This window comes from Galeopterus variegatus, unplaced genomic scaffold (assembly GCF_000696425.1).
Source record: "Galeopterus variegatus unplaced genomic scaffold, G_variegatus-3.0.2 Scaffold2525, whole genome shotgun sequence".
Classification (NCBI taxonomy): Eukaryota; Metazoa; Chordata; class Mammalia; order Dermoptera; family Cynocephalidae; genus Galeopterus; species Galeopterus variegatus.
The window spans coordinates 9,239-24,098 of NW_007728636.1; the positions used below are offsets into that span (position 1 = coordinate 9,239).

Below are 14,860 nucleotides of genomic sequence, written 5' to 3' on the forward strand. Positions count from 1 at the left end.
ACCTTTAGGTGGGCTTTTTCACAAAATTAAAATTAAATTACAAAATTAAAAAAAAAAAAAAGACAACAGGTACTTACAGGTGCTTCTAGGTTGGTGAAAACATGAACTTGCCGGGGGGGAGGAACTTCCACGCCCTACCCCTGATGCCCAGGACCTTGCTCTATGCATCTCTTCCATCTGGCTGTTCCTAAATTGTAACCTTTATGATAAACTGACAAGCATGAGGAAACTGGATCGAGCATCATGTGAAACCTGTCCTATCTTTGGACATTTTGGTGACGCAAGCCATTAAATTTTCCTCATTGTTTTAAAAAAAAAAATAGATACTTACTGATTTCATATTAGGCTGGCTGCTGTCATATCCAGTGGTTATGTCCCGTATATGCAATACAGCAAATGTCCCACAAAATTTTGGATATTCTTTTGGAGAATCAAAATTACGTAGCCTTTCAAATATACTTTTGATGGTAGGTGGATCATAACACAAGAAATATGAAGTTTTTGAAATATGATAACCATATCTGCATAAAGATTTAAAATGCTAAAATCAGATTTCAGATAACTCTTTAGAAAAGTATATATTAAAGATAGCCTATTATAGTATTTTGTAGAAAGTGGCAGAACTTAATTCAGACACAATTTTAGTACTTTTTAAAAAAGGATTATGGAGGGGATGGGGTTTAGGGAGAAATTGGTTAGTGGACACAAGGAATGATTACGTTTTGTAATGATGAACATGCTAATTATCCTGATTTGATCATCATATATCGTACATAGGTATATATATTCAACTCCATACCCCGCAAATATGTATAATAAATTATGTTTAAATTTTAAAAAAAAGGATTGACTATTCCCTCAAAAACAAATTTAGAAAACTAAGGGTAGGAAACAAAACAAAACAAAACAAAAAAACGAGTGAGAGAGAGTTAAAGAAAGAAAAGATCTAGCATGTGAAATTCATGATAGAACTTACTTCTCATAAACCTTAATCAACTGCTGTTTCAATGTTATACTCATGGTTTCCAGGTAAGATGCCATCTCAGCAACAACAACGGCTGCACTCACCCCATCTTTATCCAAAACCGAAGTTCCGCACAGAAAACCTAAGGATTAAAAAATATCTTTATAGAAATGCAAAATCTTCGGCAAAAAAAAGGAAAAATAAGTAGAGAAAAAAAGCCCCAAAACATTTTAGAAAAGAGGAAAACTTAGGCCTATAATTTCAATAGTTTTACGTTTCTCCAGGAGGACCAGTGAATTTAAAAGCCGAGTAATAGATGAAACCTACCAATACTGAAGTGTACTTAGGGGACCCTTAGGTTCTTCTTTTTGCCTGATAATAAATGCATCTACACATTTCTGAGTTCTCTGTAGTTTATATAACTCAAAATATAAAACCAGAAGACAAAAATTCTTCTCTACAGAATTACCACATTTAAAAAATTCTCTCAAATTTCAAAGATTTTAATATTTACTACATACCAATAGACTCTTCAAATGCAAAAAGGACTTCTTTCCCATTCTCTAGGAGGTCTTTTATTCTACTTCCAATCCATTTAAAACCTGGTAATGTTTCCTGAAATGCAGAGGAGGCCACTCCAGTTAAGTGACTCAGAAACACATATTAGAGGAAAAACCTGTCAATATATGCACATAACAGTTGTATGCTGATCTTCTGTTATGGTCTTTGGTCCACAAGATTTATACGGTGGTAGACATAAAGTCATAAAGTGCCATAAATACACTGCTAGTGCTGATGACCACACAGTAACATTATACCAAATATAATCCCATATTTATAAGTGGTGATGCACATAGTCACAAGGTAACATAAACAAACACACACATGATGATCATCTACTATTTATTAAGTACTGTAATAGGTTCCTTACATTATTATGTTTTTTAATGCTCTCATACACTGTTGCTGAAACACAGGCTCAGAGGTTAAGTAAATTTGCCCAACATTATGCTGCATATAAGAGATGGAGGCAGATTCAATTACACTGCTTCTCAGTAACTGTCTTATAACCACTAATATAAAGTGCCTATGAAGGTTGTGATTTAGTCTCCTAGAGTAGTCAAAGTCCATGAAGTTTTTTAGTGATGCACTTTCAACATTATCACAACATATGCTTGAATCAAGTGTACCTTTCCATAACATGGTGGCCTAAATAAAACCAAGACAGTTACTAAGTTTTCCTTTAGTAATTAGATTTGAGGATTTTCCATCTGATGAGTAACTGTTTGCTTTAAAGATATGACTTGATTTAGAGTCAACAAAAAAAGCATGTGATACACACCAATTCTAGAGCTCACCATTACTAACTTAAGATTTCTAATTCACCTCTCTACCTCCTCACCAAAACTATAAATAAATAAATAAATAAATAAATAAATAAATAAATAAATAAATAAATAAATAAAATAAAATAAAATAAAGCCAAAAACCTTCTTGGTTTTTAGAGTCATGTTCTTTTTTCTTTCGTGCTTGTATATTTTTCTTGTCATAGACACAAACAAGGAAAACATTATTGTAATTCAGAATCTGAGGCTTGAATAAACTTTCAGTATCTTCTATTTTGCTATGTGTTTTAGAAAGCCTAAGATTGAAAGCTCTATTTCATAAAGACAGGTATAATTTTCTTTTACACAGACAATTAATAATAAGATGTGAAGCTTGACTATGGCTCAGAAAAAGCACAGAGGTGACATTTTCACTGATATTTGCCAAAGATGGCAGAGGAAAAGCAACTTAATTGACATTAGTTTGAGTAGCTACAAAAATGGTCAGCTTAACTGCCTGAGGTTCACAAAGATTAATGATCTGGGCTGAGAGAGAGCCATCACTTGTTTTTTGGTTGTAGAATCATTGGGTCTTAATTTGCAACTCAGAAAACTATTTCAAGTTTCCTAAGACTGCTTGAAGAGCCAAACCAAGTAGTCGATGACACCTACAATTTTTTGGAGCAGAGTCTGTGTTACTGATGAGGTTACCAGGAGCCAGATATTCTCGGTCTAAAAATCAGATATTGTTGTACAGAACAATATGATAGTACTTCCAAAAGTCCGTGGAAAAAGAGAGTTAAAAGATAATATCTTGCCCTGAGCTTTTTGAAGTACCCTTGTAGTAGGTGTTAATGTAATTTTTTAAAAGAATATCTATCTCATTTTAGTCCCAGAGATTCAACTACTTGATAAATTTGGCTCAAGATGTTTAAACTATCGGAAAGATTAAATAAGTGTTAATAGAATTAGAAAAAATGGGTAATTATAAACGAAATCAATGAAAGTCAGCTTTGGTGGAGAGATGTCTAAATACATAGAAATAGGTTTAGAAAAGTAGCACACAGATATTATCTATTCTTACTTCAAAATGAAATCCTTCTTTAAGTGCAATTGCCTTCAAAATTTTAGAAGAGACCGTGGTGGCTAACATATAAACATTCTTCACATCAGTATTTCTTGATTTGTTTTTCTTCCAGCAATCAAACATCCACCACCCAAATAAAGCTGCCAACTCATTCCCTGTGAAAACTTTCCAATGACCACTGTAGAGAAAATGAAAATTCAGTCAAGACATACCTAATTTCTCATTAAAACTTCTTGACTCTAAGTCTTACAAATTACCATCCTTCAGATAGGAAAAACCAAAATGTATTATATGAGATTTCCGAGAAAACATTTACTACTACTTTTCTAACTGACCATGGGTGACCTTAGGGTAGGACTATTTGCAATGTCTTTTAGAAAATGATTACATTGTTACTTTTATTCTCCTACTTAGTGAGAAAAAAATTATGATAAATGTTTAAGCCTTTCTATGTAAGGACATTTGTCACATTATAATGGCAAAAATACATAGCAACCCAGAGGACCAAGATTAGGAAATGATTATATTGATAAACCAATCTGTTAGGATATTATGCTGTTTTTAAAATTAATATCTTCAAACAATATATAAAGACAGGGGAAAATGCTCACAGTACAATAGAAGTGGGAAATAATCAAGATATAAAACTATAGTATGATATAATATGATCACAATTTTATAAAAACAAGTATATCTTTAAATATTTGAGAAGAAAAAAGAAATGTCAAAGTATCATCTTAGCTGATTATCTCTGCATGGTCGTCTTACAAGAGTTTTATGTTCTTTTCTTATTTTTTTCATTATTTTCAAAGAGCCTGTAAGACTTAAAATCAAAAATTGCTTTTTAAAGTTCAAACTTTTAATCAAATAACAGATTGTATTTACTTCTCCTGAAGTTCTGCCACTGCCAGTCGGTCTGCATCAGGATCTGTGGCTAGCACTATCCGGGCATTTTCTTTCTCTGCCAGTCTCAGAGAAAGTTCCTGAAACAGTGACCCACAAAGCTGTATTATACTGAAGAACCTAAATTAAATGTTAATACTCCTAAATGTAGGCACTTTGTTAGTGATATGAATTTTAGAAGGCATACATTTAAATTTATATTTGGCTAAATTTAAAATAAGAAGCCTAGAAATAGGGATACTCACATAGAGATTTCAAACAAAATACAACCTATGACTAATACAAGTTTGTAAACTACAGTGGTTTCTGATTTTGTAAGTAATCTATCTTCGAATTGTCAATTAGTTTTATCTATTTTGATGCTTTAATAAACTAACAATAATTTAAATATAAAAAAGGAATACCAGCACAGACTCTCCTTCTTCAGGATTTGGGCATTTAACAGTAGAAAATTCTGGATCGGGATCTTTTTGTTCTGGTACTGGAATTGGAGGCTTAAAACCAAATACTTGAAAAGCCAACTGCACATAGTCATGTCCCACCCCATGAAAGGATGTATGCACAAATTTCAAGTTCGTCTTTGAGTTTAATTCCCTGTAAAAGAAAATCACCATTCAATCAATATCATAAAACTTGTTGCCTATAATTAAAAACAGTCAAATTCAGAAGAAAAAGTGATTGAAGCCTCAGCAGAGATCTAAGATATTTAAAAAAAACAACTACGTGGCATTAACTTAAAGATCAAAAGATTTTTATTTCTACTGTATTGTCCCTTTCTGGTTCAACTTTCTGACCTGGATAGCTTCTCTCCATATGCTGTACCATTACCCTAAATCAACTGCCATTGTACCATCTCCTACTAGAACCATCACAAAAACTTCCTGACTGGTCTTTCCCACTTTCCGGCAGACCCCTTCCTTCTTCATTTCCTTTCCTATCTAGTTCAGATTCCAAGGTACCTAATTTCAGTCACCTTCTTATATGTCTCATTGGTTACCTTGACCCTCCAATACCCCAAACCTTGTTGAATCCAACTATACCTTTTTCAGGCTTGCTCCAAAGTAGTGAATATTGCTAGAGCAAATCTCACAAAAGGATTGAATAGCTTCACTTTCAATGGGCATTCAGCACTATCAGGTAATCCTACTTTGTTATACAAACAGCTTACTTTTTTATTCTCCAAGATGGTGATTTAATTAACATCTTCTCTTCTCTCCTTATTCCTTTCCTCAGCCTTCACCTCATACATCACTGAGACACAGAAGCCATCTGATGAAAACTTCCTAATCTTCCCACACCAAATCTACAACTCCACTAGCATTCATGCATATCTTCTCCTTCTTCCATCTGACGAGGAAGTATTCTTCCTCCTATCAAAGGTCAATTGCTCCACTTTTGCTCTCATCCCTGTCTCCGTCTCCTCTCACTCAAGAATGTCTGTACCCTCTCTCTCCTGCATCATTCCCAGTAGTATCCAGTCCCTGATTGCTTGGTCTCTTCCAGAGCAAAACTTTCTACATCCTTGTCTACTATTTACTAACCACTCCCCCATAATAAATAAAATTTATTATAAAATAAATAATAAAAAGAAAAATACATTATGACAATTTTCAAACATACACATAAGAGAGAATACGTAACATCCATATATACCCATCACCTTGCTCTGACATTTATCAACATTCTGCCAATCTACTTTCATTTATTCAAGACATATCATTTAACATGAAAATGCTTTAGTATTTAAAAACAGGGCCGGCCCGGTGGCGCACTGCTATAGTGCGCCGCTTGGGAGGCGCGGCGGCGCTCCCGCCGAGGGTTCGGATCCCACATGCAGACCGGTTCCCGCTCACGGGCTGAGCGAGGCGTGGGAGCAACGCCGAGGGCTGCGATCCCGTTGCCGGTCCTGGTCTGGTGCGGGGGCAACACTGAGGGTTGCGATCCGTTGCCGGACACGGAAAAAGACAAAAAATAAATAAATAAAATAAAAATAAAAAACATAACTATAATACCACTACTACATCTAACAAAATTAACAATAATTTCTTAATGTCATCTAACACCCTCTTTGTGTTCAAATTCTCCCCAAGTGTCTCAAAAATACTTTCGAAGGTTGTTTACTTGAATCATGACCTGAACAAGGTCCACAACATTTGCTCACTATGTCTTTTAAGTCTCTTTTAATCTATAAATGTTCCTCCTTTCCTTCCCCAACCCCCACGTCATTTATTGAAGAAATTGAATCATTTGCCCTGTGGAATTTCCCATATCTTAGGTATGCAGACTGCATTCTTTTAGTATTAACATGTTCCTCTATTCTTTCTTTTTTTGTAAATAGGTAGTTTAATCTAAAGGCAATATTAGATTTAGTTTCAATTCTTTAGGCAAGAATAGATGCTGTGTATTTTCTACTAAATCATAAGGGGAGGCACATAATATCTATCTTAGTGCTTGAATTTTTCTTTTAATTTGTCTTGCATTTCCTGTGTGAACTGAATTTCAGGGTTAATCAAATAGTAGATGAAGGATAATTACTTTTTAAAGAAAAATCCAACTAGTAATTGCTCAGATGCATTATTTATTAGAGATCACAAAATAGTGATTTTCTAATTCTATTATTCCTTCTGCACTTACTAGTTGGATTTTTCTTTAAAAAGTAATTATCCTTCATCTACTATTTGATTAACCCTGAAATTCAGTTCACACAGGAAATGCAAGACAAATTAAAAGAAAAATTCAAGCACTTACCAATTTTCAGAATAAAAATTCAGAAAAAAAATTTCAGAATTTATCAAATTTCAGAATGAGCAATTTTCAGTCCAGCAACTCCCAAAGGTGATCAATGAAATATTTTTTTTAGTATTAGTACCATCACAGGCTTTTTATGTTTAATGGTTTAGTTCATTACAGTGATTATTCTTTTTGATGCCCAACTGTCCAATCTTTGTTAGGTGAGAGCCCCTTCAAGTTGGCTCCTATATTCTTTTATTATATGATTATGATTATGATTATGATTTTTTGGCAGCTGGCCAGTATGGGGATCCCAACACTTAACATTGGTGTTATAACATAACACTGTAACCAACTGAGCTAGCCAGGTAGTTCTCTTATATCCTTTTGAAATGGCTCCAATATCTTTGATAGTTCCTTGCTTTGTGGCAAAAACAAAAGCAATAATAAAAACAAAAACAACAACTAAAACCAACCAACCAACCAAACAAAAAGACAATCCAGGCTCATTTAGTCTATTTCTGCCCCAGTATTTGATGATAATCATCAATTTCTTCAAGGAGCCCTGGTTCCTATTAGTGGGAAATGGTATTTAGAAACCACAGTCTGGGCATTAGAGTTACTCATAGGCCTTTTTTTTTTTGTCTTTTTTCGTGACCAGTAACGGCATCGCAACCCTCAGTGTCGCGCCCGTACCGCGACCGGCAACAGGATCACAACCCTCGGTGTCGCGCCCACACCGCGCCCAACCAGTGAGCGGACCGGTCTCCATATGGGATCCGACCCCTCGGCGGGAGCGCCGCTGCACTCCACTGCACTCCCAAGCGCCGCACTCTACCGAGTGCACCACCGGGCCGGCCCCATAGGCCTTTTTAGTAACAGAACTAGTATTTTAGAAAGAGATAAATAAATCATGCATACACACTAATATTTCAAATTCAAATTCAAACTTAAAATTATAATTTTAAAGTTATTTTCTTTGATTTTATGTTTACTTCTCTTATACTAAAATCTTAGTTCTTAGTGACATTAATGTAATTGTTCATTTGTTTATATGTATATGTGTATGTATATCTATGTACCTGTACTTGTCTATATAAAGCCATCAATATTACTGCTAACAACAGAGCTACAAATATAATTTGAGTTTTCTTTGTGGTTCTTTATTCTTAGAATGTGTCCCACTAGAAAAGAATAGTAAAATTACTATATTTTAAGGTCACTTGAAATAATTCTTCTGTGTGTGATTATGCCTTCAGTTTGGTATATAGTTAGGGTCATTTGTTAATTTGCTTTTGCACATATACTCTTTAAAAAACAAAAATGCAGATGAGCAAAGATAGAAAAGACAACCAAAGCATCCAATTCTTTTTAGAGTAACTACAACTAATAGCATTAGGTAGTCTTACTGCCCACTTCTCATTTTGGAAGAGAAAGCAAACAATTGATAGCTTGATAGGTGGATGAGCAAAGATAGAAAAGACAACCAAAGCATCCAATTCTTTTTAGAGTAACTACAACTAATAGCATTTAGTTAGTCTTACTGCCCACTTCTCATTTTGGAAGAGAAAGCAAACAATTGATAGCTTGATAGGTGTACTTTTGAAAATAAAATAAAATGGAAAAAAAGCTAAAATCTATTTTGTAGGATAGGGAAAATATATTCAACAAGCCAGGATTCTTTCTAGCAATAGTGTTAGCTATTTATGGAATAGTTACAGAAATAGTTATGGAAATATGAATATAGTTAAGCAAAAATAAAATCTTAAAGGAAATTTCCTGTTCTTACATAGAGGAAATACATATATTTAAGTATAATTTGTTTAACAGCTTTATCGAGAAATAATTCACATACCATACAATTTACCCATTTGAAGTATACAATTCAATGGCTTTCACTATATTCATAGAGTTGCTAAACCATTTCCACAATCCAATTTAGAACATTCTCATTACTCCCCAAAGAACTATACACCCCATAGCTACCACCCCCAACCCCCCCCATTCCTCCCAGCCATAGGCAACCACTAACCTATTTTCTGTCTATTTCTGTCTCTACAGATTTTCCCATTCTGGACATTTCACATAGATGGAGTCATACAATATATGGTTCTTTGTAATGGCTTCTTTCACTTAGCTATAATGTTTTCAAGGTTTATCCATGTTGTAGTACATATAGGTACTTATTTCTTTTTATTGCTAAATAATATTTCATTTATGGATATAGCAGATTATTTATCCATTCATCAGTTGATGAACATTTGTGTTATTCTCACTTTTTGGCTATTATGAACAGTACTATTTAGCTATAATTTTAATATAACAAATAGACAATGCATTTTTTATCTCTTTTTCTAAGGTAATACTATCCTATATTCTAACTTGGATACCTGTAAAAACAGATCTTTTTCAGATCTTCCATGTATCTCCTGCAAACGTCCTGCAGAGGATCTCTCTTCAGAGCGCTGGTATCCACTAAATTATCATTCCAAGAACCATTCCATGGTTCCACACATTCTTCTATACATTTCAGGATTTCTTTATCATGAGGAGATGTGATCTGAGCACCAGTTTCCCAATAAACCTGGATGATAGGTAAATGTACCTATAATTACTTGAAATGCTTGCCAGGTCTTTTCTTAGCTACAATAGAGATCTTTGGATTGATTAAGAAGCACATCAAATTCATCAAGTAAAAAATGTCAAACTGGGACTCATTTTATAAATATCAAAAGATACTGATGGTAATGAATCCACAGGTACTCTTCAATAAAATGATCATGCATTATCTTCTCTTTTAGAAGTGTACTTTAATAACAAAACAAGTAAAATATAAACAGGGTATCATTATGTCGACATTACAATATGCATATGCTATAGTGTCTAATCAGACTCTTAGATCTATAACAATATACTAAAGATAAACTAAGAAACCATGGAATACCCCATAAAAGTTGATACTATTAAACTTATTATAAAGTAGCTCAATTATGTGATATAGAAGAAATCATTTTTCCATTATAAATTGAAGTAGAATTTACGTCACACCAAATAAAGTCTATATCAGGAAAGACAATTAACATATTAATTACCCACATACTCAGACGTTCAATAAAATTTCAATTTGTCAAGTAGCTTGATCAACAAGATATTAAAAAGTTACCAAAAAAGCAAGAAAATGTAATTCTAATAGTTTATAGGATCTCAAAGTTAGAAGAGACTCCACTTAGAGAATATCTGTGCTGACTTCTACCATCTATACGACATGAATCCTCTTTATTGCATCCCGATGAAGGAAAGAATACAGTTGAATATGTACTATGTACTAAGCTCTGTGCCAAGCAAAATGGTAAACTAGATGAAAAAAATTCTTGCTCTATAAACATATCAAAATGCTAGATAAAATATAAAGAACATTATCTTAAATGCATAGTTTAATTCACAAGAGAAAACTCCAGGCAGTGTGAAAAATAGAAAGAATTAAAAACCAGAGTGATAAGCCTGTGGGGCTGATATTGTGGTTGCCTAGGATTTGGGAACTGTCTATTTATCTGGTTCACGGGTTGTGATGCCCATGTGCAAAGTAGAAAGTTAAAAATGAGAACCTCTAATAAAAACAGAATTCTTGAAGTGTTTCACTCTCAGTGAAAACACAGAATAGAACAAGTTCTGCCCACTATTACAGAGAGATGATGAGGAAGCATATCTGTTTCTTCTTGGGTTCTGAGTAATAAAAAAACAATTCAAATACCAGGTCTGCACTTCAAGTATTTTAGGATGAGAACTGATAAATTAGAATAGAAATTGCCCCCAGTTAGTGAAACCCTTGAGGTTCCTGCTGAAATTAAACAAACAAACAAAACTACCCTGAAGGGATGTTCTCACATTCCAACCCACAAAAAAGCTTCTCTTCATAAGCCCTGAAAGCTCACGGTGGAAATTTATAAAACATAAGAAAAAAAAATCCTGTCCCTTTTCTCCACTCCCTCTTTCTTACTACCCTGAAGGGATGTTCTCACATTCCAACCCACAAAAAAGCTTCTCTTCATAAGCCCTGAAAGCTCACAGTGGAAATTTATAAAACATAAGAAAAAAAAATCCTGTCCCTTTTCTCCACTCCCTCTTTCTTGCTTTGTATGTGGATGTGATGCCTGGAGGTACAGCAACCATCATGTGAGGGAAAGACCAAAATAACTGCAGAGATGCCAGGCCAAATATCACTGAGTTATAGAACCATGCCTGCAGCCACCTACATCTGGACTTTTTGTTATGTGAGAAAAATAAACTCCTATCAGCTTAAGCCACTTTTGTTGGTTTTTCTGAACCTGTAACAGAAAGCATCTCCATCTGATACAGTTAACTGAAAAATTCATACAAAATGCACCCAGGAATAAACTTTAAAAGAGATGTGAAAAATCTAGTTTAAAAAAGCCTTTAAAATGCTACTAAAAAGATAGCATTTTAGCTACTAAAATGTTATCTAAAAGAAGTCTTGAAAGATCAGAAAGGGCCGACCCCGTGGCGCACTCGGGAGAGTGCGGCGCTGGGAGTGCAGCGACGCTCCCGCTGCGGGTTCGGATCCTATATAGGAATGGCCGGTGTGCTCACTGGCTGAGCGCGGTGCAGGTGACACCAAGCCATGGGTTGCGATCCCCTTACCGGTAACAAAAAAGACAAAAAAAAAAAAAGAAAGAACAGAAAGACACATACTGTTCTTGAATAGGGAGACTCGACAATATTATAAAAATATCGAAGTTCTCTAAATTAATCTACAAATAAAATACAATCCCAATAAAAATGCCCAAATAACTTTGCTTCCAAATGGAAAAAAAACACCCTAATACCACATATGGAAAAATATCATTAATAAAGCCAAAATGATTGGGAGAAAATATCCGCAAAACAGATGACCAAGAGCTACTTTTTGCATATCAACAGTTCCCACAAATCAATAAGAAAAAGAGCAATAGAACAATGGGTGAATCTCTTAACAGATGCAAAACTATAAAACTCCTAGAAGATTAAATGCGAGGAAATATAGATGACCTTGGGTTTGGTGAAGACTTTTAAGATAAAACACCAAAGGAACAATCCATGAACAATAATTGATAAACTAGCCTTCATTAAAATTAAAAATTTCTGCTCTGCAAAAGACAACATCCAGAGAATAAGATGACAAACCACAGACTTGGAGAAAATATTTGCAAAGACATATCTGATAAAGGATTTTTATCTAAAATATACAAAGAACTTGTAAAACTAAACAATAAGGAAAAAATAACCCTATTAAATGGTACAGCCACTTTGGAGACAGTTGGCAGTTTCTTACAAAACAATATACTCTTACCATACAGTTCAGCACTCACACTCTGGTATTCACTCAAAGAAGTTGAAAACTTACGTCCGCACAAAAACCTGCACATGGGTTTTTATAGCATCTTCATTCATAATTGCCAAAACTTGGAAGCAACCAATATGCCCTTCAGTAGATGAATGGAGAAATGAACTGTGGTACATTCAGACAATGGAATATTATTCTGCATTAAAAAGAAATGAGCTATCTAGCCACAAAAAGATATGAAGAAACCCTAAATGCATATTATTAAGTGAAAGAAACCAATGTGAAAAGGCTACATACTATATAATTCCAACTATATGATGTTCTGGAAAAGGCAAAACTATAGAGACAGTGAAAAAAATCAGTGGCTGCCAGGGGTTAAAGTGGAGGCAGAGATGAACAGGCAGAGCACAGATGCTTGGGAAGCAGTGAAAATACTCTATATAATACAATAATGGCAGATACACATCATTATACATTTGTCCAAACCTATAGAATGTACTATGCCAAGAATGAACCCTAATGTAAAATATGGACTTTGGGTGATAATGATGTGTGTAGGTTCATCAGTGGTAATGAATATACCACTTTGCTGGGCGATGTTGTTAATGCAGGAGGCTATGCATGTGTGGGGACAGAGGGAATACAAAAAATCATTTTATTTTCTGCTCAATTTTGCTGTGAACATAAAAGTGCTCTAAAAAGTAAATTCTGTTTTTTAAAAAAATCCTTTGAGTTCTCAGGAAGGGAAATGTAAATACTTTATAAATACATGAAAAGATGCTCTATCTCACGCATAAGACAGGTACAGATTAAACATTATAACATTTCCACCCATCTGACTGGCAAAGATCAAACAAACATTTAATGATACAATAATGGAAGATGTGAGATAAAGGCACTCATATACTGTTGGTGAGAGTATCAATTGGTTCAACCACCTTGAATAGAGAATGCCAAACTTTCTTTGCATATTCCCTTTGATCCAGAAGTTTCACCTCTAAAAACTCATCGTGTAGGTCAGGAGTGCCCAACAGAAATATAATGTGAGCCACAAATGCAAACCACACACATAACTTAAAATTTTCTAGTAGCCAAATTCAAAAAGATTAAAAAAAAAGATGAAATTAATTTCAATAAACCATCTACGATATGATCTCTCCAAAATATTATCATTTTAACATGTAATTGATATAAAATTGAGATATTTTACATTATTTTTTCATACTAAGCCTTTGAAATCCAGTGAATATTTTATACTTACAGCACACCTCAATTCAGACTAGCCATACTTTTAAGTGCTCAATAGCCATCGGTAGCTAGTGGCTACCATGTTGAACAGTGCAATTATAGATGATAAGAATAAAAACAACAGCTTAACATTTATTGTGTACTTATCAGAGCCAGACACTGTGCTTGGCATTCTACATGCATTATTCCCTATGATGTTGGTTCTATTATTATCCTCAGTTTTTGGATGGTGAAACTGTAGCACAGAGAAATTAAGTAACTTGCCTGAGGTGGCAAAGCTTCTGAGTGGCAGAAGTAGGTTTCAAACCCAACCCATACTCTTAACCACTACTCCATACTGACTCTTTAGATCTACCTTTACATATGAACAAAGACAAGTGTAGAGGAACATTTATTGTAGCACTGTTTATAAGTAGCAGAAGATCAGAAACAAATTAAATGTTCTTCAATAGAGGACTGGTTACATAAATTAGGATTCATCTATATAGATTTTTTAAGATGAATGAAGCAGATATACATATGCACAAATATGTAAGTATATGTAAATATTCTCTCTCTATATACACACACGCATATATATAGAAGGGGAGCTGGAGGGAGAGGATAAGAATGATCTGTAAGACATATTGTGTGTGAAATAAGAAAGGCACAGAACACTATACTTAGTGCCCAACGCTTCATGGGGGAAAAAGTAGGGGAGTGACAAACATAAATATGATTATATATGCATAGACTATCTATAAAAATACCTAAAAGTGGAAACAGTATTTGCCTCTGAGAAGATGTACTAAGGAAAGAAAGATAAGAGAGATACTTTTTATTGTTTACCTTTTTATTGTTTACACTGTTTAGCTTTTTAACCTTGTGCTTATATTTTAAGAAAAAAAAATCTTTGAGGGTCCACTACACGCTTTTCTGTTCAACAGCAATGAATATCAAAACAATCTAAGTCCCTCCATCCCTGAGCTTATATTTGAGGAATGGGGATGAAGGTCAAACAAGTCAATAAACAAACAAGATAATTCATCATAAGGAAACCAGATAATTACAGATAGGGATAAGCTCTGTGAAGGAAATAAACAAAATGATAAGAAAGAGCCACTTTAGATAAGGTGGCCAGGGAAGGTCTCTCCAAGGAAGCAACATCTGAGCAGAAACCTGAAGGATGAAAATAAGCAAGTTGGCAAGATTTAGGGAAGATCAACCCAAACAGAAGACAAAACAATTACAAAGGCTGACAAAAAAAAAAAAAAAAAAAAAAA

At 34.3% G+C, this 14,860-nt stretch overlaps 1 protein-coding gene across 1 annotated transcript in view; it reads right to left on the bottom strand.

The window, feature by feature from the left end:
- Positions 1–14,860, bottom strand: part of PGM2L1 (phosphoglucomutase 2-like 1) — a 64,219-nt gene that overhangs the window by 5,861 nt on the left and 43,498 nt on the right. The window contains exons 6-12 of the mRNA XM_008582144.1: positions 9,400–9,593; positions 4,684–4,873; positions 4,262–4,359; positions 3,374–3,554; positions 1,486–1,579; positions 977–1,106; positions 314–521 (exon numbers count right to left, since the gene is read on the bottom strand). Of these exons, the coding sequence (XP_008580366.1) occupies positions 314–521; positions 977–1,106; positions 1,486–1,579; positions 3,374–3,554; positions 4,262–4,359; positions 4,684–4,873; positions 9,400–9,593 (1,095 nt within the window). The remainder of the gene's footprint in view (positions 1–313; positions 522–976; positions 1,107–1,485; positions 1,580–3,373; positions 3,555–4,261; positions 4,360–4,683; positions 4,874–9,399; positions 9,594–14,860) is intronic.